The sequence below is a fragment of the Vicia villosa genome, linkage group LG3, assembly GCF_029867415.1.
Source record: "Vicia villosa cultivar HV-30 ecotype Madison, WI linkage group LG3, Vvil1.0, whole genome shotgun sequence".
Taxonomy (NCBI): Eukaryota; Viridiplantae; Streptophyta; class Magnoliopsida; order Fabales; family Fabaceae; genus Vicia; species Vicia villosa.
The window spans coordinates 58,985,362-59,012,804 of NC_081182.1; the positions used below are offsets into that span (position 1 = coordinate 58,985,362).

The window sequence follows — 27,443 nt, forward strand, 5'->3', positions numbered from 1 at the left end:
CCTTAACAGACATTTAACTTTCATACTATAGAGGCCTTCTGAGGAATTAGTGCTTTCAGCAGATTCATTCCTTCTTTTGTAATAATTTCCTACTCTCTCACAACCCATAATCATTTTATCCTTCCTCCCTGGTATTCCATTAACAACATCTGAAACGTATGTCGTTTACCAGTAGCCTATGCCCCATGCTAAAACTTCAGATCGGGATTTAAATATTTGTCAATTACAACACATAAATATTAAACTATCACTTTCAGAAATACGGGAAGCAAATAGTTCCTACAAACGTCGCCACTGATCTCACCTGATCAGACTGGATCGTTAGGGCCGGCAACTATGATCTTCCGTGAACTGGGGGTGTACCTGCAAGGTACTCCGATGCTAAAGTAAGAACACAAGCAAGGAGGGAAAGTACAGAGATTAGGTCTAAGAGTGAATGATGTTGAATACCTGACTCTCTAGTGAAAAAAAGGTATTTCTAGCCCCTAGCGCTGGGCCAAGGTTTCCTATTTGGGATGAATTTATTGGAGGCCCAAGTAATAGAAAACTGCTAGGATCCTACGTGGTAGGGCTGAGTCAGCAAGTGACTTGTATCCTGAATGAGCAGACCGTAGGGTTTGGAAGGAGCTGACTGGATCCTACGCTAGTGGGTTTGACCACGTGCTCTTCGTGTAGCACGTGGGTTATGGCCATAACGGTCAGCAAGGAGTGTGACAACAACTAGGCCTAAAGGGCAATTTGGGCATGCCCGACTACGGACTGTGGATTGGGCCTGCTCGGCCCAAACCAGAACACAAACCTTAATTTAAAGTTAACTTTGATCAACCTAGTGCATGTTTGGATTGACTTCTCCAATCCCTTAAAACACTTCTTGTGGATGCATAGAAATGATTGTGTGTTTTATGATAGACTTAAGATTGTGAGGGTGGTGGTAGGAGACTCAGAGCCGTCTTAAGTTTTTGGAGGCTCTGTGTAAGTAAGCTATAGTTTGTCTATGGCAAAACAAATAGAGGTCTCATTTAATCACGATTTAATTTGAAAAATAATTTATGAGACCCTATTTATCTATAGTTTAACTTTAAAAATTTTGAGGTCTTGTGTGGTAGCCTGTTTTGTACGCCTTTAAAGACGACTTTGGTGGAAGCTATAAGGATTATGTTGTAGGAGTGGTTAGAAATTAGTTTGGAAGGTTGTGATAATGTTTTTTTTTTTTTGTGTAAGCAAGAATTATATTAATGGGAGAACTAAGGGTTCTCCAACCTTGATACACAAAACCGGAACAAGTCCGACAAAAAGGATATTAAGTGGGATGTCTGGAATTGTTTCATAATTTTTTTCTTGAATTATATTTTAGTGGGTGGAGTACCTTTATGCTCTATTAGTTCAATTTTTCTTTACCGATAAGAAAAAAATCAAAAAGCGTGTCTATCACTGACGTTTATTTGTGCAAGTGGCAAATAATTTATTCGGACAAATGTGCCCTTCACCGACTTTTATCAATCCAAATGACAAATAAATTAACACTATTATTATTTTGCAAAAACATAAGAGATAAATAAAAACACATTATCACATGATGACATGCAAAGATCAGGATAAAGATTACACCTAAAAAAAGACGACACCACCACCGAACAAAAATAAGAAATAAGAAAAATAACACACAATATCACCTTGGTAATGTTAATGAATCTTGGCCTGCCCCCATATAAGTTCCTTACGGGTTGTCGTTTTGTAGCAGGAGTATATTCTTATTTTATGTTGGCAGGTGAGTAATGTGCATTTGAATTTATCTTTTAATGGCTAGTGGAGCGGTATGTATGCTTTATTGTATTGCTGTTTTTTTGTTTGTTTTTGGGTGGGTATTACTTGCCATGCATTCTCATATGAAAAATGCTTATTAGTACTAATCTAGAAAACATATGAAAAATGCTTATTAGTAATAATCTAGAAAATAAGAATTGCAAGAATAAAATTGCTATCATTGCTTACAACTAACACCTCCATGATTTCAGTAAAAAAAATAATTAAAAGTTAAACCACTCTTTAAAACACTACCCCATTGTTTACAACCACCACCCCCATGATTTATGTAAAGAAGAAATTAAATGTAACATCACTCTAAAATATTGTCAATAAGTGTCATTTTTGCATTTCTTCTGCAACATCTTTAGTAAAAAATAACAATAGTAGTGGAAGAATAGAGAGAAAATTGTAATTATTACTCAATTGAAAAACAATTATATGAATAATTCTACATGCAATACATGTACAAATTCATATTGGTCAAACTAACTGAAGCCAAACACGAGGTGAACAAACTAATAGCAAATACTTTAAATGTACAATAATATTCAACATCATCCTTTAATTCACATTCAGAGTTAAATTCAACAAGATCAATTTCATCTTTCAAATTGATGAAATAATGTTCAGTCTTGATAGTCTTCATCAGAACACCTGCAAATTGTTTCTGGGTGCTACAATGCACAACTTCCTGCACTCTGTTCTAGACTTGATTGCTCGTATAATAGAATTTTGTGTCAATGTGCTTGCTTGTCCCATGCAACACTGAGTTTTCTTGGCAAGGCTTATGGTAAATTTGTTGTCAATCATCAACTTCACAAGCTTCATCACCTTTTTATAAATATATGATTAAATATATTTTCGGTCTCTATAAATATCTAAAATTTGACTTTTAATCCCTATAAAAAAAGTCATATGTTAGTTTTTTTTTTTTTTTTTTGCATTACGTTTTAGTCCTTCTACACAAATTTTTTTTAATAGAGTGGTATCCTTCCTTTCGTGCCGACAAATCCACCCGAAAGGAGTTTTTTAAGCTCCCCCACGTAGCCTCCGAAAGTTGACCCCGGGCTCCTTCGAACTTCCTTCTACACAAACTAAAACTAATTGTATAAGTAATTTTGAAAAGAATTTTATATATATATATATATATATATATATATATATATATATATATATATATATATATATTTATTTATTTATTTATATTTATAGAGATTAAAAGTCAAATTTAATTATGTTAAAATCAAAAATATATTTAATCGTAAAATATAATATAATAGAACCAAAATTACTTTTAAGTAGACAAAATAGAGCTTACATTTTAAAGGTGATTCGTGATATATTTATTATAGGGCGCTGCTGGTTCCAGCCCCCTCCCGATCGGGGTTGCGGAGGATCGAACCGCATGGTTCTCCCTACCAAGTTCAGCGCCAATCACCATTGAACCAACTAATTGCTGTCTTTAATTACATTTTAACCACACTTGTATTCATTTTTAAAAAATATTTATTAAAAATACTAAATTATTAAGTTACTCAAATCAATTTATTCATTCATTGAAAGTAAATGACATTAGGAGATTCAAATATTATAATTTCAATATACACGTGATTTACTAGAAATAAAACCAATTTAATGAAATACTTCATAATAAATTAACAATAAAATACTATGATCAAAATGGTTAACAATAGTTTTTAATAATCATCCTCCAAAAAAAACATTATTGAACATTCATTCAAATTAAAATTTTTTATATTAACAAATTTATTACTATTTATCATCTACAAATAAAAATAATATAAAAATAAATTATAAAATTTTATTGTAAATGTCAAAGAATAAAACAAATAATATAAAAAAAAATATCTCACAAAAATAAACAAATAGGAACACACCATATTAAAAAAGAAATAAACAAATATATGTCATATTTCAAAATAATAAATAAATAAATAAGGTTTAAATAATATGTTGATCCTTCTAAGTTAGCGTATTTTTGTTTTTAGTCTTTAATTGAATTTTTTTTGGAAAATAATCCTTAAATGTTAAAACTTTTTTGGTTTTAGTCTTTCAAGTTAAAATTTGCAGAAAACCAATAAATTTTAAATAGTTCAAATTAAAAACTAAAAATAAAAATACACTATTTTACATGGTGGACCAAAATACTCACTTTGGATCCTCTCCTTCCCTCCTTCCTTCTCCTTCAAACAAAACTAGTAATAAACCCGTGCGTTCGCACGGGTTTTGGTACGGGACGCGCATTTATTTCAAATGTATATTTTTTAATAGAAAAAATTATATTAAAAGTAATTAACATTTTGTGGAAAAAAATAAGAACAATTAACATTAAAATGTGTCTAAAAAAAATTAGGAACAAAATTGAAATCACCAAAATTAAATTGTGTCTAAATAGCCTTTTGTAACTTCACGTTCCCGTTAATAATCAATAATTTGATCAGTAACTTCATGTTCCCATTAATATTTAATATTTTTCTCAGTAACTTCGTTCCCGAAAATTTCAAAATATTTTGATCAGTAACTTCATGTTTCCGTTAACATTCAATATTTTGATCAGTAACTTCGTGTTCATATTAATACTAAATATTTTAGTCAGTAACTTCAAGTTCCCGTTAATATTCAATATTGTGATCAGTAACTTCATGTTCCTATTAATATTCAATATTGTTATTATTAACTTCATGTTTCTGTTAATATTCAATATTTTAATCAATAACTTCAGGTTCTCGTTAATATTCAATATTGTGATCAGTAACTTTATGTTCCCGTTAATATTCACTATTTTGATCAGTAACTTCATGTTCCCTTAATATTCAATATTTTAATTAGTAATTTTAGGTTCCCGTTAATATTTAATACTGTGATCAGTAACTTCATGTTCCCGTTAATATTAAATATTTTAATCAGTAACTTCATATTTCCGTTAATATTCAATATTGTGATCAGTAACTTCATCTCCCCTTAATAAAAAATATTTTAATCAGTAACTTAAGGTTCTCGTTAATATTCAATATGGTGATCGGTAACTTCATGTTCCCGTTAATATTCAATATTATGATAAGTAACTTCATGTTCCCGTTAATACTCAATATTGTGATAAGTAACTTCACGTTCTTTCATGTTCTTTTTTTTCGTATACAAATATTATTTGTTTAGATATCATTTACAAAATTATTTGGATCAATATTAAATTTTTGTATATTAAAATATTTAGATCAATAATATATTTTTTCCCGTTTACCATTTTTGAATCAAAAATATTTGATCATAAATACCATTTCTCATATATAAAAATATTTAGGTCAATAATAGATTTTTTTTTCCGTATACAGAATTCATTTTTGTTTAGGTATCATTTACAAAAATATTTGGATCAATAGTAAATTTCGTATATAAAAATATTTATATCAATAGTATATTCTTTCCCGTATAACATTTTTGAATAAAAAATATTTGGATCATAAATAACATTTTTCGTAAATAATAATACAAATATTATTTTTATTTAGGTATCATTTACAAAAATATTTGGATCAATATTAAATTTTCGGATAAAAAAATATTTAGATCAATAATAGATTTTTTCTCGTATACCATTTTTGGATCAAAAATATTTGATCATAAATACTATTTCTCGTATATAAAAATATTTAGATCAATTATAGATTTTTTTTCGTATACCATTTTTGGATCAAAAATATTTGATCATAAATACTATTTCTCGTATATAAAAATATTTAGATCAATAATAGATTTTTTTCCATATACATACCTCATTTTTGTTTAGGTATCATTTACAAAAATATTTGGATCAATAGTAAATTTCGTATATAAAAATATTTAGATCAATAGTAGATTATTTTCCCGTATACCATTTTGGAATAAAAATATTTGGATCATAAATACATTTTTCATAAATAATAGATTTTTTCCATATACAAATATTATTTTTGTTTAGGTGTCATTTACAAAAATATTTGAATCAATATCAAATTTTCGTATATAAAAATATTTAGATCAATAATAAATTTTTTGGCATATTCCATTTTTGAATTAAAAATATTTGGATCATAAATAACATTTTTCGTATATAAGAATATTTAGATCAGTAATAGATTTTTTCCCGTATACAAACTTCATTTTTGTTTAGGTATCATTTACAAAAATATTTGGATCAATAAATTTCGTATATAAACATATTTAGATCAATAGTAGATTTTTTCTCGTATATCATTTTTGAATAAAAAATATTTGGATCATAAATACCATTTTTCGTAAATAATAGATTTTTTTCGTATACAAATATTATTTTTATTTAGGTATCATTTACAAAAATATTTGGAGCAATATTGAATTTTCGTATATAAAGATATTTAAATCAATAATAGATTTTTTGAATAAATTTTTCCCGTATATCATTTTTGACAAAAAAATATTTCGATCATAAATATCATATTTCGTATATAAAAAAAAATATATCAATAATAAAAAAAATTTGTGGAAGAAAGAGTGAGAAAGTGATGAAAGAGAAAAAAAATAGAGAATGGACAGAGATTTGATAAGTTTGATAAAATATAAGAGTAGTATTATTTTCATAATAAAATTAAAAACTTTATGGTGCAAAGACCAAAAAACCACAATTTTAATGTGGTGGTAAAAAAATCAAATAAGGGTATTTTTGACTTTTCCATGACCATTAATTTTCTGATATTATAGATTTCTCGTATATAAAAATATTTAGGTCAATAGTAGATTTTTTCCCCTTATACAGACCTCATTTTTGTTTAGGTATCATTTACAAAAATATTTGGATCAATAGTAAATTTCGTATTTAAAAATATTTAGATCAATAGTAGATTATTTTCCCGAATACCATTTTGGAATAACAATATTTGGATCATAAATACCATTTTTCGTAAATAATAGATTTTTTCCATATACAAGTATTATTTTCGTAAATAAGGGTATTTTTGACTTTTTCACAACCATTAATTTTCTTATATTATAGATAAGTGTGAGAAGAAAGAGAAAATGAATAAAAAAAGAGAAAAGGGGTGATGCACTGACAGTGTAAAATAGTTTTACACTGTCAACCAATCACCACCATGTATCCAATTAAACCATTTTTTAATTTAAAAAATTATTTAATGACATGGCAAATTGATAGTTTTCTATTGAATGACAGTGTAAAACTATTTTACACTGTCAGTGCACTACCTTTTAACTCTAAAAAAAATTATAAATTAAAGAAGAGATGAAATATAAGAGAGAGATAGAGAGAAATTAGTGAAAAAAAATAGAGAGAAATTATTGAAGGAGAGGATCCAAATCCCCAAGATACTGTTTAAGTCAATCATGAATAAATAGAACATATTTCAAAAAGTGAAGAACATGTACCTTTTTTTTGAATAAGATTATCATATAACAAAAAAAAACAGAACAAAAAGAGAGGGGGACCAAACCAAAACCCTCTCAAGGAACAACGAACCTAAAGAAAGACAAACCTACCCTATTCTTTACAAAATCTGCCCTCAAAAAATTAGGAATACTATTATAGTTAGTGTAATCAGTAACCGTTAGCCCTATATTTGTCAGTGAATCCGCACAGCTATTACCTTATCTGAAAATGTGAGAGGCCACAAAAGAAATACTACCAATGATATTAATACAGTTCATCCATCTTGTACGGATTTGCCAAGGAACCAAGATATGCATGGAAAAAGCACGAATTACCGCTAAAGAATCAGATTCTAACCAAATGTGCCTCCAACCCTTCTCATGGGCGAACTCGATCGCTAACATAGCACCTGAGAGTTCGGCAATGAGAGAGTTGGTAATACCCACGAAGCTGGCAAAGGCGCCGAGAAACCTACCCTCATGATCTCTAGCTATGCCTCCACATGCCGAAGGACCCGGGTTGCCAAGGGAAGCACCATCACAGTTAAATTTAATCCAACCCCACGGAGGGGGCATCCAGATGACTTCCACAATCTTTTGAGCAAAAGGAGGCTGTATAGTAACTCGAAAATTTTCCAGAATCACAAAATCCAGCATATTAGTGTATGCCGAAGACCTGAAATTTTTACCAGCCACACCACAAGCCGAGACTATAGCCGCAATAGAGGAAGCTGGAGCAATCCGAGTCTCTTTGAATCTAACGGAATTACGCGCAAACCAAATAGAATTGAGCAAAAAAATAACAGCAACTTTATAAACAATCTTACATTGGGAATTCCATTGCTTCTTAGCTCCATTCCAAATGTCCTCCCAGTTGGAAAAACTAACGTTCATATTCAGGGCCGCTGCCAGCCAGCCCCACAAAATGGCCGCATACTCGCAATCAAAAAAAAGATGCAGAGCGTTTTCCTCAGCTTTTGAACAGAGACTACACCTAGAAGGGAAGGAGAAACTCCTACGCGACAACTGATCATCCGTAGCCAGCTTGTTCTGTAGAAGACGCCAAACAGTGAAAGATTTAGACGGCGGGATTTGTTTTGCCCAAATCCAGCCTCACCAGTCAGAACCAGCCCCTGTAGTTCTTTTGAAATCATACGCATCTTTAACCGACAGATCTCCAGACGCAGCACGATTCCACACTCTTTTATCCGGTCGCAGATCGAAGGGGATATGACAATTAAGAATCCTAACTTGAATAGCAGCTGGAATGTTCCTATTTTGAAAATCCCAATTAGCATTGTTGATAAAGCTGTTGACAAAAAGATCAGCAGGAAGAGACTGAGTTCCCATAGACAAATAAAAAGGCTCCCCACACCAAGGATCAAACCAGAATCTAACAGAGGAACCATCACCAATAATCCAAGAAGAATTGTGAAGAATAACCGGAATTTGCGCTTTAATGCTCGACCAAAGAGAGGAGTAGATGTGATGATTAATGAACTTGTTATTACGCAAAACACGGCCTCTAGCCAGAACTGCCTAAGGGTCCTCCGAATTCAGAAAATCCCAAGCCAATTTCAGATTAGTCGCCTCGTTAAGATCAATTAGAGATCTAATACCTAAGCCTCCTTTCAAATAAGGCTTGCAGATTTTTTTCCAAGCTACTGTAACTGTTTTGCACTTGGAAACATCCCCGCTCCAAATAAATTTGCGAGATGCCTTCTCAATTCTCCGTAACAACGAAATCGGCCAATCATAAATCGAAGAACATGTACCTGATGCAACGAGGGGTTCATGCAACGAGGGGTACTTAAAAGTGAACATTGAAAAAGTAGGAGGCATGAAAAATAATATGTAGAACCAGCAAAGCACTTTGATAAGCAACAGAAAATGGAAATGGAAAGTATGTAACGTTTCAATTTATCTCTTTATAGTTTAAAAAATTTAAATTCTTTTAACCTTAAAAAAGTGATGATCCATTTTGATCACTCATGAAAACAACAGCACAATCTAAATTAATTATCCAAAAAAAATCTAATTTAATCCTTACAAAATTTAACTAAACCGTGAGGGGACCGTCAAGTTGAAATTCATTTTTAAAAATACTAAATTGATTTTATTTTTATTTTAAAATAATTCATATTTGAAAATATAAAAAAAAACTTGATTCCCTTAAAAAATTGAAATTACACGATTTAATCCTTTATAAAATTTAACTAAATCATGAGGAGATCGTCAAGTTGGATTTCATTTTTTAAAATACTAAATTAATTTTATTTTTATTTTTAATTTTATTTTATAACAATTCATATTTAAAAATATCAAAATTTAACTAAATCATGACGGAATTGCCAAGTTATATTTCATTTTTAAAAATAGTAAATTAATTTTATTTTTATTTTTAATATATGACTTTTAAGCCACATCTAACACCTTTATCCTTAAGCCAATGTACATTCGTGACAAATAATTCTCAAAATTTATAGTAATATTAAACAATTCTGAATTTAAAACAAAAAAATATATAACATGTAATTGTGGGGTCACAAACCCAAATCCCTTCAAATTAAATGATTGTCACTTCACTGTAAATATAAAAAGTAATCTAACAGGAAGGTGAATTGATAAGATTAACTGGTATTAGTGAATTTTTCTCGACTGTAAATGTTACCCATGTTGTTCTTATTTTTCCGGAACTCTTATGAATTAGCACTGAAAATAAATCTAGAAAAGTAAAGAACACAATATATATTCGGGTTGCCCTTTTCAAACAAGGGTACTGCGTTTTCCTCACACCCTGTGAGAGATTTCACTATGTCAGATACGTTACGATCGATCAACTTAACTCTCTCAACTATCTAATACAATCACAAAGGCATAACACCTTTCGATTTTACAACATACAAGATAAAGCACACCATTTTCACATGAATACAATGATCACTTACATTTAGTGAATAAAGTGGAGTTTTGTTAGAAATATGGTATGATAATCCTGGATATCTTCAAGAATCGTGTTTGTTCACTTTTCGAACAAAGTATTTCGACCCTATTCTTGTATGGGTTCACGAAATCTTTGCGGGGATAATTCTCGAAGAATAATCTGTTTCTGACAATAGAGAACAAATCAGAATCTAGAGAGGAAGTATGTTTTTCGTATCCGAAACCGAGGCCAAATGACTCCTTATATAGGAGATCAACAATAGAAACCGAAATGACACACCTATTCGGTAGCAACAGTTATGTCGGTTAGGAAACGACACACCTGTTCGGTAAAATGGTTATGTCGGTTATGTCAGCGGGACCCCAGCCAGGGGCGCTGCCCCTTGGACCCCGGCAGGGCGCTGCCCTGCACCCCGCCAGGGGCTTCGCCCCTTGGAACCCCGTTTCTATTATTCGTATTCAATTGCACGTTTGGCTCTACGAGCGTGCACTCCGCACTACCCTAACTCATTTCAAGCTTAATGCATAATTGCATCGGCCTACAATAAATCACATTACTACCAAAATACATTGATGATACTAAAATCACCAACAAGTTTGACTAATAGATTTGTACGAAGTTGTTGTACTTGTATCAAACTCTATATAGAGAATGATCTTCTCTTCCAGTGATCAATTTAAATGAATATAAGTTAAATTGCTCATAAACTTTTCTAAAATATGATGTGAAAGTTATGTAGAAAAAGTTTCAGTTAAAATTTTTAATGATGAATACTTAAATTAATAATTTAGAATATATAATTTTGCTAAAATTAACATTATTTTTGTTTTTAAAATAACAAGTTATTTGTTAAACATGACAAATCATTGTATATAAATATATTATTGAATTTTGTAGATAAAATATAAGTTAAAAGGTCTCGGGTTTAATATAAATATAAATCATGAGATTAATATGACCCGGTTACATTTTGTAAAAGATTAAATCAAATTTTTTTGATGAATTAATTTGAGGTTTGTAGTTTTTGTGATAAACCGAAAAGTCTTCACTTTAATCACAAATAACACTTTTGTAACACCCCACACATATTTGTCTAGAATAATATGCATAAAGTATTATAAATGGTTCATAAGACAACAAATTCATAATGTTTTGCAGCGGAAAATAGAAGTACATGAGTACATAAGCCGAATGTATCATGGCCAAAATACAAGTACATCATATCAGTACATATCCAAAATACAATAGATAGTAAGCACGATAAGAACTAAAAGAAATATCCAAGCATCGCCAAGAGATCTAATCCATCTTTCCCTTACCGCGATCTTGCCTCGAACCACCTGAAAAATAAATAATTGGAATGGGATGAGATTACTAAATCTCAGTGAGTCCGCCTATCCTATTAGTCCGCTCGGATCTAAAAGGAACATACAAAAAATAAACGAATTCACCATGGATTCGGGGTTATTCTCACTTCCGGTACAAGTACGGAGTAAACAAAGCGACTCGTCCACCATTGGACTTGTCTCAAGCAAATACACATTGTATAGCAAACAAGTATGCAAACCCGCATCCACACACGGGGAATCCAGAAGTGTAACAACCTCGGCTAGATTATAGAATAAATGCATCCTCGATGAGTAACCTCCTGCTCATATGTCAAGGGACTTGTACAAGCACACTGCAAGACGGTTAAACGGTTCGCACAAGCCTAAATGGCCGCGAGATGACTTTTGCCTATATGGCATCATTGTTCCGTTAACCTTCTTCACGCTAGTGAGTTACGCCGAGTACAAACCGCCACCTTGACGCCTGAGCCCATCGGGCGAAAGCCTAGTATTAGTCTACGTGACTTTACTAGAGGTGAGTTACCACATTATGCATTAGCCTACATAGCCACATAACCCCACCATACCGAGCACGCAAGTGTGTTAACGCCAAGTGAGTAAAACCCCGTACGGAAACTCACGAGCACACTGCAACGGTAGCTCAGATGCACACCATATCGAACAATACACATGAACGGGTTATTCCATTGGACTACACGGTCCGGGAGGGCTCATAGACTACACGGTCAGAGCAGCGTCCCAATCTAGCCTTCCGGCCACATCGATTCAAGCATACAGAAATATGACATAAAGTCAAGGTCACAAACAAAACAATCAACCCGATCGTTTAACCCAAACGACGGTGTCTTCATATTTTCAGCACAGCACACAATAACATAACACAGTATTCGAGAATAATGAGGAAAACTCAAAATAACAGCATGATATTCTTATGTTATCCGTGTCGCTCTTTACTGAAGGTATGTCAGATATATCAAAAAATAATATTCAAACACCGAGGCTAATTTTCCTAGATAGTATACTTAATTAGCTTTCTAACGGTATAAGGTACGCGTCGATCGGACGCACGAAACGGGAGATATGAATTTCCCCAATCTGCTGAATTTTTCATTCTGCGCCCAGTGTAACCGGTTACACCAGGAACCGTAACCGGTTACGGTCACGCAAAATGCCCAGATTCTCAGTTTTTCAACAGCGTAACCGGTTACACCAAAACCCGTAACCGGTTACACTGAACCAGAACCATTTTTCTGCGTTTTTAAGGATTCTATGACAGTCCAAAAGTGTTTCTAAAGTCATCCCCTGCATTGCTAACCAGATTCCCACGAATTTAAAACATGCATTTTATTCAGAATCATCAACCAACAAGGAATTAAAGCAAAACAACATAATTAGCTTCATTGATCCATTAGTTATCACACAATCCCTAAACCCCCAAATAGAACCCCAACATGCAAAGCTCATGGTTCCTATCTAAGGACTCACCTTAGAGATGAAGAAGATGATGATGAAGCTGTAGCAAGATGGAGATGATGAAAGGAACAAGGTTTGGACAGAATTCTGGTGCATGCAAGAAGTGAGCTTGGACCAAGTTGAAACTCTTCTCTTCTTCCTCTCTTTCCACGCTTCTTCTCCTCTTTCTCTCCCTCACAAATTCTGTTTTTGGACAAGGAAAGAATGAGGGATCCAAACATGACTCTATTCTACTTAAGGGTGAAAATACCATTATACCCCTTCTATTGCCACTAATAGGTTTAGTTAGCACTAAAGACCAATTAGTAGAATATACATCATATTTATCCATCTTATTCTATACCAATTTTATTAGTAAACATAAGAATCGAATAAATATAATGTCGGGTATTACAACTTTTAATGATTTTCCTTTTGTAAATAATATTAGTGGACCCAAATAATGCATTTAAATTTAATTATGATCCTTAACCATTAGCCGAGGGCACTGTTTTAACATTCCCCATTTATTATAATTATCAAAAAAGTGATCCATGATATATTACTACCTTCTATAAAGGAAGGTTCCTAGTTTCAACTAAAATTATAGTTTAGAAAGATATAGCTGAAAATGGGAGAAATACAAAGTGAGGTAACATGGGAGAAGAAGGAGGAGGAAGAAGAGGCAGAAGCTCAAGTTGAAATATGGAAATACATATTTGGTTTTGTAGAACTATCTGTGGTGAAATGTGCAATTCAACTTGGCATAGCTGAAGCAATTGAAAACAACAAAAAACCCATGTCACTATTAGAGTTATCATCATCACTAAAATGTGACCCTTCATATCTTAACCGTATCATGAGATTCCTAGTACATAGGAAAATATTCAAAACCATATCTACCAACCACGACAACTATCCTAGCTATGTTCAGACGCCACTTTCTCGCCGTTTGATTCGTAACGGCGAGAAAAGCATGACTGCTTTTCTTTTACTGGAAAGCAGTCCTGTTATGGTAGCTCCTTGGCTTAGTCTAAGTGACCGTATTTTAGAAAACGGAAACCCTTCTTTCAAGAAGGTTCACGGTGAAGATGTTTGGCGCTATGCTGCTTCAAATCTTGATCATAGTAATCTTATCAACGATGCTATGGCTTGTGATGCTAAAGTTGCTGTGCCTGCTATTGTTGAAGGTTGCAGTGAGTTGTTTGATGGTGTTGGATCATTAGTAGATGTTGGTGGTGGGAATGGTACCACCTTGAGCATCCTTGTTAAGGCTTTTCCTTGGATTCGAGGTATCAACTTTGATCTTCCTCATGTCATTGATGTGGCTCCAAAGTTTGATGGTGTAGAACATGTGGCAGGTGACATGTTTACAAGTGTTCCCAAAGCTGATGCTGTATTTTTTAAGGTGAGCTATTAAAAATTAAAATCATATATTGAATTCAAACTTAAATTTTTCCTAAAAAAATCCTTAATTAATTATATTTAGGATTAAGTATGTTTTTGGTCCCTATAAAATTATTAAATTTTATTTTTATCCCTATAAAAAAAACGACATGTTTTGATCCCTACAAAATTATTATGAACGTAGTTTTAGTCTCTGCTATTAAACTGATGTGTATTTTTGAATAATTATTTTACCAATATATTTAGAACGTTATAAATAATTTCTTAAATAAAAACTCAAAATTTGATTTCTAAGTCAAAATTTGCATTAATTTTGTCATTATATTTTAAAATTTAAAAAATTTATATTTAATTATTTTCATTTTACAAAATTCTATAATTCTTTAAAGAAACATTTTATAGTATTCTAAAGACGTAGAAAATAATTATTTAAAAATTTAAAAGTGATTAAACAGTTTTCAAAATTTTAGAAAATGGCAAAGACTAAAATTGAATGCATAAATTTTTTTTTATAAGAACTAAAATTAAAATTTGAGATATTTACTGGACAAAAATATATTTAAGATTGTCTTATACCCAGTGTATTATGCATGGATAGACACCAAATACTTCGTTATTTGATGTTCTTAACTGTTAGCTTTATTATTAGTAAAGGATCCTATACTAATTAATTAAAGTGTATGATTAAAAAAAAAAGAGAGATTTGGTCCTGATTTGATTGAATAATTAATTGCAGTGGGTTTTGCATGATTGGGGGGATGAAGAGTGCATCCAAATCTTAAAAAATAGTAGGGAAGCTATACCAAAAGAAAATGGAAAAGTGATTATTGTGGAAGCAGTTATAGAAGAAGAAGGAGGAGCAAAACACAACAAGTATGAAGACGTAGGGTTAATGTTAGACATGGTAATGATGGCACATACAAACATTGGCAAAGAAAGAACAGTAAAAGAATGGGAGCATGTGATCAAAATGGCTGGATTCAGTACAATCACTGTGAAATCTATCAATGCCGCACAGTCTGTAATTGTCGCCTCGTGCTAAAATTATGATAAAGCATGGATTTGAATCAATAATATATGCTGAAACATTCCCAGTTTGTCAAGTGTGAAAGTGAAGCGCACTAACGTTTTTGTAGAAGGCGACAAGCTTTTCTACTTAATTTATATATGAATGATTGACTGTGTGATCCATTATTTGTTTGCACAACAAAACTCTTATTTACTCTATATTTGAAATTACACTTATAATTACTTATTAAAAATATTTTATCAATTATAGTTATTTTAAAATCATAAATATACCTTTTTTTACCAAAATATCACACATGAAGCTGTCAAAATGGGCTATCCGATCCATTTAGAGTCGACCCTAATGGGTCTGGGCTTTTTAGAGTTGGGCCAAAAAAAGCCCTATTATAATATAGGCCTCAAAATTACTACCCGAGCCCGGCCCTAAACGGGTTTTTTTAATAAAAAAATTAAAATAAAAAATCCATTATATTTATTATAAGTTAAATAAAAAATTATATTATTTTAAACATAACACATTTTTAAGTACTATATCATCTTTTATAAATACTATAATGTGTTTTTAAATATATTACATGTTTAAATTGTAGAAAATAATACTCAAATATTTAATATAAGAGAAATTAATAGAATACGAGGAAATAATGTTGATTATATTAATGTATAATATTTAAAAGAGAAAGATTGAATATAATAGAAACAAAATAATCGGATGTTTTATTTTGGAGTGACACAATATAAAAACTAATATAATTTTTTGAAATTTATATTTGTGCGGGCCTCATGTGCTACCCATGACCCATATGGGCTAGCCCTAATGGACAGCGGGCTTTTTAGGGCTGAACTAAAAAAATCTTTAAAAATATGGGCTCTAATTTGAAGGCTCAAGTCCTATAATTTTTTGGGCCGAGCGGATCGGCCCATATGAGCTAGTCCATTTTGACAACTCTAATCTCTCTCTCTCACACACATATATATATATAGGATTGACATTCTCTCTCTTGATGAATCTAAAGGTTGATATTTATTCCTCTCATCTCTCATTTAAAAATGCTCTCACTTGATATGCTCCATATATATATATATATATATATATATATATATATATATATATATATATATATATATATATATATATATATATATATAATTGTGAATTATTAACCTTACGTTTATTTTTACATTGGCACTGTTTCAGAATTTAAATTCAAATGGACTTGAAACCAATATTCTAAAAATTTAAATTCAGATGGACTTGAAACCAATATTCTAAAAAAAAAAAAATCAAAATTCCATAGTGCCATTTTCATGCAAGGTGTAGTTTTCATTAATTTAAATAACTACAAAAATTATTTATTATAGTATTTGTAAAACTATTATATTGATGTGATATGATTTTGTAGAAATAAAAAGAATTAATTACAAATATATTTTTTTTAAAGTCAACCACTCATATAAATGGGAAGTTCGGTTTCGACGATAGGTATTAGGTGGAGAGTTTGAATTAGTGCTTGTATTTTTGTAGGAAGTCTTTTATTTTGTGCGTTAAGCGATAAGTCACATCTTATAATTTTCTCTCTCTGATCAAAGTTAAATAGTTGATTTAGATCATAGTAGTATAGTTATGTTTGGTAATTCATACAATTATAAATTTGCTATATGAATTCGTCAACACATATAAATCAATGAGCATAAAATTAACTGAATAACAATATTGAATTAATCAAAATTATCTATAGTATAATACGCAAACATATGGCCTCATCTAGCAAGCTCTAATCAATAAAAATTTAGCTACTCGTGTTAAACAATATATGAATCTCCGATTAAAATTTGGTTTCCGATGAAGAAAGACTTCACTCCAAAACTCGTTTCACTGTCCGAATTATGTACCAAAACTATTAAATCTCTTTTTCCTCTACATTTCCCCTTCTTATAGAAGTCAAAACGTGTCTGGAAAAATGTTACATTGTGCCAAGATGACTTTTCATCTCGTCACGATATGGAGCATATCACTACAAGAAAATTGTTGATTAGCCGAGTGAATTTTCCAAGTGACAAACACCTCACAACCCAGATTTCTTAAAAAAAAAAAAAATTCCATCTCGCAACGGAGGGAGAGAAGTTTGAAATTTTGGAAAAAAAAGTTGTAGAGTGTTAAACACCCCGCAACAATGTTTTAAAAAAATGATTGAAAAAATAAATATTACACTTACTGAGAAGTCAGGGTGGCAGGTGACCTTTTGTTGATTTTACTAACACAAAAGTTGCGTAGTGCAAATTACACCGCAAGTCTCAACACCATTTTACGTTGCGAGGTGAGGACCACTTCGCAAGATTTTTTCTAAAAATTTTGGAGAAATAAATCTGGCAATTAATAATGATACAAAATGGTAGGTACATGTGTCAGACACAGAGGTTGCGGGGTGAGAAACATGTCGCAAGTGTCAACGACAATAAAATTTGTTGGGTATTTCTTACCTAGCAAAGTTTCTTTAATATTTCCTTTTCATCTCCATCTCCCACGTTCTCATTCTCTCTATTTTTCCACTCTGCCTCCCACACTTGCTTGATTCACTGAAGAAAAACCAAAATATTCACAGAACCCTTAACCCAACAGGAACCTCGCAAGCTGCATCGTTCCTTCCAAGCCTTCCACAAGTTGCAATCGTTCGTTTCAAGCCTTCTCATAAGGTACAACTGTTTGTTCCTTTCTAGGGTTTCGGCATTTGGGGTTTCTCATACAGTGGTTGTGCAATTGTTCATTTCTTTCTAGTGAACTTCGTTTTGCGTTTGAGATTTCTCTTCCATGGTTTCTGCAATTTGAGTTTGAGATTTCGGGTTTATGCCTTTGCAGTGTTGGATGTAGTGTTACTGGCTAACAATCATATAAGTTTAAAGTTCTTATTCATACCCTTTCTGTCTCCGACGACGGTGGAGTTCAGGTATTTTTTTCATTTTGATTTCATCAATTTTAAATCCAATTGGAGTTCAGGAATTTTTTTTCATTTTCATTTTATCAACATTCATGCTAATTCAACTTTCGATTTCGCCAAAATGGTTGAAATGCATTTCGTAATATAATAAAGACTCCATTTTTATCTTTTATTCTGTCACTATATAAGGTTTCAATGGTTAATTTCTTTCATTGTGGTTGTCATTTTTGTCACTATATCTTAATCTTTAACAACGACAAGAACTATATAGATTTGCAATGTTTTTGGTAAGAAGGGTGGGGAAGAAAAGGAGTTTGAATGGTTAATTACTTTCACTGTTTTTTGATGGGTATATACACTTGATGGTGGATAATGTGGATGTTCTTTGAATGCTGTATACTACTTATTAGGGTTTGAAATTATGGTATCGATTGCGGTCGCGTCATGATTCTTGATATTGTAGAGAAACGTGGTCGAGTGGGCTAATGCATTCTCAGTGTTGCAATTTCGACAACATCAAAAACCATTATGTTGTGAGCCTAAATTGCAGTCATAGACTTTTAGTTAAAACCCTGTTATATTAGCACATTTGCTTTAACTGTTATATGAGTTTGGCTTACCCTTGAAAACAAGTTTGAATAATAAAGTAATGATTTTTCTTTTAGAAACATGAAAAATCATATGGGTTTTTCATCCTAATATAGAGGGGATACCAAATTGACCCTTAAATTATCATTTGAAAGAATATATTTTGTGTGAAGCATCTTGATACTTTATAAGATTCTTACTTTTGTCAAACTCTTTCCTTCATGCAGTTCAGTTAGACTCGAGATACTCAGATATTGAGATAAGGTCAGATGAATGTGAAATATGTACGTTATTGTTAATAAAAGCTTGAATATGCATTGCTCTTGGCTCTTGAATGTTTGGATTTTTTAAACTGAATGTGTATGTATTATTTTGTGCAATTTGAATGTGTGAGTTTGGGGCTGATATGAGGTTTGGTTTTGATTTGTGATTGCAGGTCTTTTCTCTCGGATGGATACGAAATAAGATGGCTCGAGTTGAACTGTTACAATGAATTGACATTGACCTTGAAGTGTTTTGGCTTGGTATGAATCTGTAGAACTTGAATTGAATCTGTAGCTTTGATTTCCTCTTATGCATAGTTTCTGAAATGGTTTACAAATGTCATCTCTTTTGACATAGAATTATTGTTCGTATTTGCCGTTCATATATAATTCTTGTAGTGCTGAACTGGTTAAATTTGTCGTTCGTATTTTCCGTTCATATATAATTCTTGTAGTGCTAAACTATTAGTGGTAATAGTTAGAACTGTTAGTTGTTTAAAACCATTAGTTAGTTTAAACTATTTGTATTTGCCGTTTGTATTAAACCATGATGCTCATAAATAGTTAGTTTAAATAGTTAGTGGTAATAGTTAAAACTGTTAGTTGTTTAAAACAATTAGTAAGTTGATGAACCAAATTTGGTTAATCATTGTACTGCTAAATTTTGTATGGATTCGTCATAGTTGTTCGAATTCTCAGGTTGTGCTCCACTGTTTCAGAAGTTGTTAAGTAGCTGTTTTATTTCATTCACTTGTTATGGTTGCTTCTTGTTTTGTTTGGAGCATGATTTTTCTGTGAAAAATGTTAGCTTTTGATAAGTTAAGATTTTGAAAAATGTTATGCACTTTCGATTTGCATTTATGTTTGGTTAATGTACATGATTAAACCAACAGTGTTGGTGTAACTATTTTAACTTGCTGTGAAATATGTCTTGTAGTAGACTGGTTTATAATTTAGCAGCGGTTGTTCAGCGGTTTTTAAAGTCACTTCCCATCTAGATTCATATATTTAAAAACATTGTCAATTTCATAAAAACTATAATCTTCATGGTTTCAGACAACAACTCAAACTCACCTGTGTAACAAGTGCATACAGTGGTAGGGTACTGCAACTACATAGCATTTGAATAACTATCCTACAATATTTTGTAACAAAAAGTGTAAGAAAAAAGGTTCAAGATTCAAAAGTCACATTATAGAAAAATTTAGTATTGTAGTTACCCAACAGTGAGCCTTGGAATACTGTATTGAATTTGTTCCATTATACATGAATCAAAGCCATATGTTACCTGAGATACACAGTATTTTTGTAAGGTGATAATCATTAGTTTTGGCCATTTTTAATATTCAATGTTTGATTATTCTTGCAGCTCTTTACTTTGTTGCTGTAGCCACTCTTGCTGCACTTGTTGGGCAACATTTGGTGAGGAAGCTAATTTCCTTTTCTGAGTGGAATATCACTAGGCAAGTGTTAGTAACTTGTTTGATTTGCTTTATTTATTATCTGTGAGTACCCTCTTTGTAATTATGACTAGTAATATGTTTTGTTTTATTGAATTTAAATTATAAAAAAAAAGTTAGAGAAAAATCAAAACAAATATTAATCACTACTAGTTGTTAAAGAATATTGGTACACTTCTTTAATTCTCTAAGTTTGTGTATGTTTTGAAAAACCAAAAAATTAAAGAATATTGGTACAGTTTTTTGATTTTCATGTATATATGATATTGATATTATTTTTCTGTTTAAGGCTTATTACATCTCTAGTTATTATGATGTAGAGAGAGCTAAGCATGCAATTATTGTAATTATCCATTGCTGTTTTTCTTAACTACAAACAATCTCGATTTCTGAAAATTTGACATTGCATTTGTTTGTTGCAGATTCACGGGCTTTCCGAATATATAACACAGGTGATATTTCTTTCAAAGTTATATCTACTCGATGTATACTTTAAACTTTGTTGGATTTTTCTTTTTGATTTTAATTTTTTATTTATGAGAAAGTGTTGTGGTGATGAAGATTGGTTATGTTGGCTTTTCCGAGTGAAATATTCTTACTTGACTTTCAAGATAGTTGTGTTGTGTTGTGTGGTGGGGAAAATGAGATTGAGAGATAAAAATCAGTTTTAATTTGAGTGAAATATTCTTACTTGACTTTCAAGATAGTTGTGTTGTGTTGTGTGGTGGGGAAGATGAGATTGAGAGATAAAAATCAGTTTTAGCGAAAGAGAGCGTTTTGATAGATTTGAAATTCAAGAACCTAGAGGAAGTTGGCAGTGGGTGGATAGTGACCGAATTTATCTTTTTATATATAGTTGGCAGTGAAATGAACAAGTGTTGTTTCACTTATATAAAGAATTTGCCTCTTACTCCTATTCAAAGAGATTTAATAATATATTAATTATTTTCATTTTTTCATTTCAACATGAAGCCTCTAAAATCTAAGTTGTTTAATAACTTCTAGAAATTAACCTTTGAAGTTATTGTATGCAAACTCTATTTACCGTTCGTTTAGTAAAAATTAATTGAATTACTTTATATCTACATTTCAAACGAATCTGAAATATTTTTCTTATACTCTTACGTGTTGAACTATTTTAATGTTTGATGGAATTTAAACATTATAAAAATTAAATATCTAAAATAAAAACACATAAAAAAATGTTTACAATGACTTGACATCTCCTTTCTTTGATGGATATGTCATTTATGGATAGTCTCTTGTGCCTTGCTATAATATTATAGTCTAATATGTATGTTTACTATGTTTTAACATATAATTGACCAAAATTCCCAAATTGGTCAATTGATTAAATTCATTTCTTTTATTATAATGGATACAATATTGTAAACATGCAGTATGGAAAATTACAAGTGCTATCGTAGTTGGATGTACGATCGTATGTATGCTGAGAGACGTGGACTTAAACCACTTTTTGAGGAAGGAGTTAAATTGTTTATTACATGGGCATTTGATCAAAAATGTTGTCGAACAGAGGGATGAGTGAGATGTCCGTGTCTTAAATGTGGATGTAGACGTATAATAAGTGATTCGAAAGAAGTAGAAACTCATTTGAAGAGAAAGGGATTTAAGGAAAATTATTGGGTTTGGACATCAAATGGGGAACAAATTAAATGCTGATGAATATGCCAGAGACTAGTAATTTCCAACATGGCTCCAGTAGTCGATCACAGATGGAACATGAAGAACAATTTAATATACACGATGACATAATTGGCGATGCTTTATGGGTGAATATGGCCTACGATGAACAACAAGATAGTGATGAGGAAGAGTTGCCGAATGAGAAAGCTCAAAATTTTTACGAGTTGTTAAAAGAAATAAACACGCCATTGTTTGAGGGTTCGTCAAACTATAAATTATCTATGTGTGTGAGATTGTTGGCTGCGAAGTCAAACTGAAATGTTCTTTCACAAGAGCAAATAATGCTTACACAACAACAAATTCAACAACAAGTGCAATAACAAATACAATAGCAAATGCAACAACAAATGCAAAAATTATTTCAACAACAATATGGTGGTGGTGGATTTAGAGCGGTTGATAACCAAAGAGTGGTAGACGAGAATGACGAGTGTTACGTTACAGGATAGTATTTGGCTTTGCGGGTGGTATGCACCTGGCAAACTTGAGTTTTTTTTTAGTGTATATCTCCCCACAATGTGCATGCCAATTTTCTAGTAGCAATTTGTCATTTTTCTTCAGAACTCACCACTTTTTCACCTTTTTTCTTAATTTCTTCACTTCTTTATTTTGTTCTTATTTTTATTCAAACTTCAACCTAATTAGTTGAAAATGACTAAAAACAAAGACAAATACTTATAAAATTACATGCTGATAGAGTGTCATTAATAACCACTAAAATCTTAATCATATATTATTGATCTGATACGGTGTTAGGGTGAATTCGCTGCATGGTCCATGTATTTTGGGTCATTCCCACATCATAGATCTTTTAAAATATCTTCTTTAGCCGTTAGATGGATCCGATAACCCATTTATGAGGTCCCCTATACCGAAAAAGGTACACTTAAATATTTTATAGTACTTACCAAATATGGATCACACAATCAATCATGGACATATATAATAAATTAAGTTCAGGGGCTTGTAGCCTTGTACAAAAGCGTTACTGTGTCACACTTATACAAATACAACATAACAAAGTTCAAACACTCATGACAGACACAACTTTTTTTCCACTACAATAATTGATTTTGCAGTGCTTCCTTTGTCCTAATTTTAGCATGAGGCCACAATTACAGACTGTGCAGCATTGATAGATTTCACAGTGAATCTGTTGAATCCAGCCATTTTAATCACATGTTCCCACTCTTTCAGTGTTCTTTCTTTACCAATGTTCGTATGTGCCATCATCACCATGTCTAACATTAACCCTACGTCTTCATACTTGTTGTGTTTTCCTCCTCCTTCTTCTTCTTCTATAACTGCTTCCACAATAATCACTTTTCCATTTTCTTTTGGTATAGCTTCCCTACTATTCTTTAAGATTTTGATGCACTCTTCATCCCCCCAATCATGCAAAACCCACTGCAATTAATTATTCAATCAAATCAGGACCAAATCTCTTTTTTTTAATCATACACTTCAATTAATTAGTATAGGATCCTTTACTAATAATAAAGTTAACAGTTAAGAATATCAAATAATGAAGTATTTGGTGTCTATCAATGCATAATACACATGAGTAAATATATGAATTCGACAACACACCTTAAAAAATACAACATCAGCTTTGGGAACACTTGTAAACATGTCACCTGCCACATGTTCTACCCCATCATACTTTGGAGCCACATCAATGACATGAGGAAGGTCAAAGTTGATACCTTGAATCCAAGGAAAAGCCTTAACAAGGATGCTCAAGGTGGTACCATTCCCACCACCAACATCTACTAATGATCCAACACCATCAAACAACTCACTGCAACCTTCAACAATAGCAGGCACAACAACTTTAGCATCACAAGCCATAGCATCATTAAGAAGATTGCTATGATCAATATTTGAAGCAGCATAGCTCCAAAGATCTTCACCATGAGCCTTCTTAAAAGATGGATTTCCATTTACCAAAACACGGTCACTTAGACTTAGCCAAGGTGCTACCATTACAGGACTGCTCTCTAATAAAAGAAGAGCAGTCATGCTATGTTCGCCGTTACGAATCAAACGGCGAGAAAGTGGTGTTTGAACATAACTGGGATAGTTGTCATGGTTGGTAGATATGGTTTTGAATATTTTCCTATGTACTAGGAATCTCATGATGCGGTTAAGATATGAAGGGTCACATTTTAGTGATGATGATAACTCTAATAGTGACATGGGTTTTTTGTGGTTTTCAATGGCTTCAGCTATGCCAAGTTGAATTGCACATTTGACCACAGATAGTTCTACAAAACCAAATATGTATTTCCAAATTTCAACTTGAGCTTCTGCTTCTTCTTTTTCTTCCTCTTCTTCCTTCTTCTCCCATTTTACCTCACTCTGCATTTCTCTCATTTTTGGCAAAATAAGTTCATTACTAAGGGGGTGATATTTTGGCTGATACTAGGAACGTTCATTTATAGAAGTTAGTAACATATTATGGATCTTCTTAAAAAAATCATACTAATAAATATCACGGACAACCTTTGGAATGTGAGCTTGGTTTTTCTTTTGGTTTAAATATAATTTTGGATTCTCTATTTTTTTCATTTAAATTCATGATTCTGGTTCTCATTTTCAAAAAAGTATGGCATTTTTTTTTCCTGCACAAGGTAATGAAAGAACGTAAAAGAAATATTATATTTTTTTTAAATAATATCTACTAAAGCTGTGAAATGGTTAGGTTTAAATGACAACTACTATTAGTGTATTTATACATAGAAAACAAGGGCCACATAGACAACATACTAAAAAAATACTAAACTACTCTTAAATTGCCACGTAGACATAATAAACTTAATAGCTAAGCTAACAAAACAAACTAACTCCAGAAATTAAACACACTTCTAGAACGGTCACCTCATAAGCTTATGCTTCTGAGCTGCTTCTAAATAATCACCTCAGAAGCTTTTGACTCTAACAACAGCTTCTAAATACGAATTACTTCCAACATCATCCCTTAATTCATATTCAGCTAAACAAATACAACACCAATTCCATCTCTCAAATGGATAAAGTATTTAGTCTTGACATCCTTCGTCAAAACATCTGAAAGTTGCTTCTGGTTGCTACAACGTGCAACTCCATTTAGAAAAGCATATTTCTCCTTGAAAACCCATCTGACGCTGATGGCTTTCTTCTCCTTTGGAAACTCAGGTAACTCCCAAGTCTTGTTTCTTTCTATAGCCTCAAGTTCTTCTTTCATGACATTCAACCATACTTTCTTCTTGAGAGCTTCTTCAATACACACTTGTTCAGAATCTTCTTCTGATTCTGGAACCGTATCTCCTTCTTGAAATTCTTCAGAAGTACGACTACCACAGGAAACTACACCTTTGTTAACTTCTGGACCTCGTCCAAAACCACTACCTTCAGAAGTACCGCCTTCAAAAACTTTTCTTTCAGAAGTTCCACCTTCAGAATCATGACCACCATCAGAGGCTGGACTACCTTCAAAAGATCTGCCTTCAGAAGTTCCACCTTCTGAGGCATGATTAACACCATAAACATGATAATCTCCAAAAGCTTGTCCTCTAAAACTTACGTCTTCAGAGTTTTCCCTTCCAGAAGCATGATCACCACCAAATTTAAAATTTGTATCAGAATCAGATGCACCATCTAACTCGTCTTAATAGTCTCCTTCTTCTTCCTCAGACTCACCTTCAGAACTTTCAAGTTCTGACTCATCTTTAGAACCTTCAGACTCCGTTTTATCTTCAGAAGCATAATCTTCTTTAGATTCTGACTCATCTTGTGATTCTCCTTCATACTCAGAATCACCTTCGGATCCTGACTTGTCTTCAGCTTTAGAGTCATCTTCTGACTCAGAATCATCTTCAGAATCTTCAAAGTCATCTTTTGATTCTGACTCATATAAAAACACTCCTTCAGAATATTCAGAGTTAACTTCTTCCCATCCAGAATCAGAAAACGACAACCTCACAGGTTCCTCATCAAATTCATAAGTCATTAATAGCACAAGTTCATCATCAGAATCTCCTCTGGCTATTTTTTCTTCTTCTTTGTTTGACCAATAATCCTTAGCAAAATGGTCAAACCTATTACAATAGTAACACTGAACCATTCTCTTGTCATACTTCTCTTTTCCCTTCCGAAGTTTCTCCTCATTAGAATAGAAGACTTCTGACTTCTAAGACCTACCATGTCTTTTCTGCTTATGGTCCTTCTTGACAATAGAAGCTTTCAGAGCCTGCTCAACCTCCCTCTCAGAGGTTCTTTCAGTCAAACGCAACTCTTACGCCTCTAGAATTCTTTGTAGCTCTTCTATTCTCATGGTGTCCAGATCATTAGAATGTTCAATTGCTACAACATTGTAATCAAATTGAGGAGTAAGAGACCTCAATACCTTCTATATGATTACTTGTTCAGAAAGGGTTTCTCCACAAGCTTTCATCTCATTAGTGATCAGAATCACTCTGGAGACGTACTTAGATACTTTCTCATTGTTCTTCATATTGAGATTCTCATACTGCTTTCGTAGGGAATAAAACTTCATCTTCTTCATTGATGCATCACCACTATAACACCTAACCAGTGTGTCCCAAGCAGCCTTTGTCGTCGCCGAATCAACGATTTTCTCAAACATGTTCATATATACACACTGATGAATGTAGAACAACGTCTCCTGATCTTTCTTCCTTGTTTCTCTCTGTGTTTATCTTTGTTCCTCTATCGCATCCGCTGCAACCGGAATATAACCTTAGGTAACAAGATCAAGAACATCTTGAGCACCGAACAACACACGCATTTTAATCATCTACCTATTCCAGTTCTTTCCATCAAGCACAGGAAATTTTGTATTTAAATTACTTCCACTCATTTTAACCTTGTGCAAGTCACTATGATCTCGCCTAACACAATGTTTCCTAATCCCACAGAATTAGAAAATGTAATTCTGTTCCGGTTTTATTCATGATTCAACAAGAATACAAGAGCCAAAATCTATCACACAACGCCTCACCGTTTCACTCGTTTTTCCTATGTTTCCCCGTGGATCCGAACCGGAGCTCTAGATACCAATTGTTAGTGCACAAGATGATGAA

At 32.3% G+C, this 27,443-nt stretch overlaps 3 protein-coding genes and 1 long non-coding RNA gene across 5 annotated transcripts; 2 read left to right on the plus strand and 2 right to left on the minus strand.

The window, feature by feature from the left end:
* Window positions 1-13,555: 13,555 nt before the first annotated feature.
* Window positions 13,556-15,645, plus strand: LOC131655864 (acetylserotonin O-methyltransferase-like). The gene is made up of 2 exons (XM_058925664.1): window positions 13,556-14,377; window positions 15,113-15,645. Exons 1-2 carry the CDS (start codon window positions 13,601-13,603, stop codon window positions 15,416-15,418), a joined length of 1,083 nt encoding a protein of 360 aa, XP_058781647.1. The 5' UTR covers window positions 13,556-13,600; the 3' UTR covers window positions 15,419-15,645.
* A 2,183-nt stretch (window positions 15,646-17,828) lies between these two features.
* Window positions 17,829-23,768, plus strand: LOC131661595 (uncharacterized). 2 transcript variants are annotated; one of them, XR_009301191.1, is made up of 7 exons: window positions 17,829-18,099; window positions 18,263-18,350; window positions 19,157-19,213; window positions 19,366-19,453; window positions 20,562-20,661; window positions 21,075-21,104; window positions 22,053-23,768. It is a non-coding gene; the product is annotated as an uncharacterized LOC131661595 (long non-coding RNA). The 2 variants fall into 2 exon arrangements; XR_009301192.1 differs by lacking the exon at window positions 22,053-23,768 and having other exon boundaries at window positions 19,157-19,193; window positions 21,075-21,334.
* On the minus strand, window positions 23,458-24,929 carry LOC131661593 (acetylserotonin O-methyltransferase-like). The gene is made up of 2 exons (XM_058931186.1): window positions 23,950-24,929; window positions 23,458-23,766 (listed from the first exon to the last, which is right to left on the minus strand). The coding sequence occupies exons 1-2, from the start codon at window positions 24,733-24,735 to the stop codon at window positions 23,458-23,460; spliced, it is 1,095 nt and encodes a 364-aa protein (XP_058787169.1). The 5' UTR covers window positions 24,736-24,929.
* A 425-nt stretch (window positions 24,930-25,354) lies between these two features.
* Window positions 25,355-26,350, minus strand: LOC131658153 (eukaryotic translation initiation factor 3 subunit C-like). The gene is made up of 3 exons (XM_058927482.1): window positions 26,041-26,350; window positions 25,750-25,863; window positions 25,355-25,653 (listed from the first exon to the last, which is right to left on the minus strand). Exons 1-3 carry the CDS (start codon window positions 26,348-26,350, stop codon window positions 25,355-25,357), a joined length of 723 nt encoding a protein of 240 aa, XP_058783465.1.
* Between the last annotated feature and the right edge of the window lie 1,093 nt (window positions 26,351-27,443).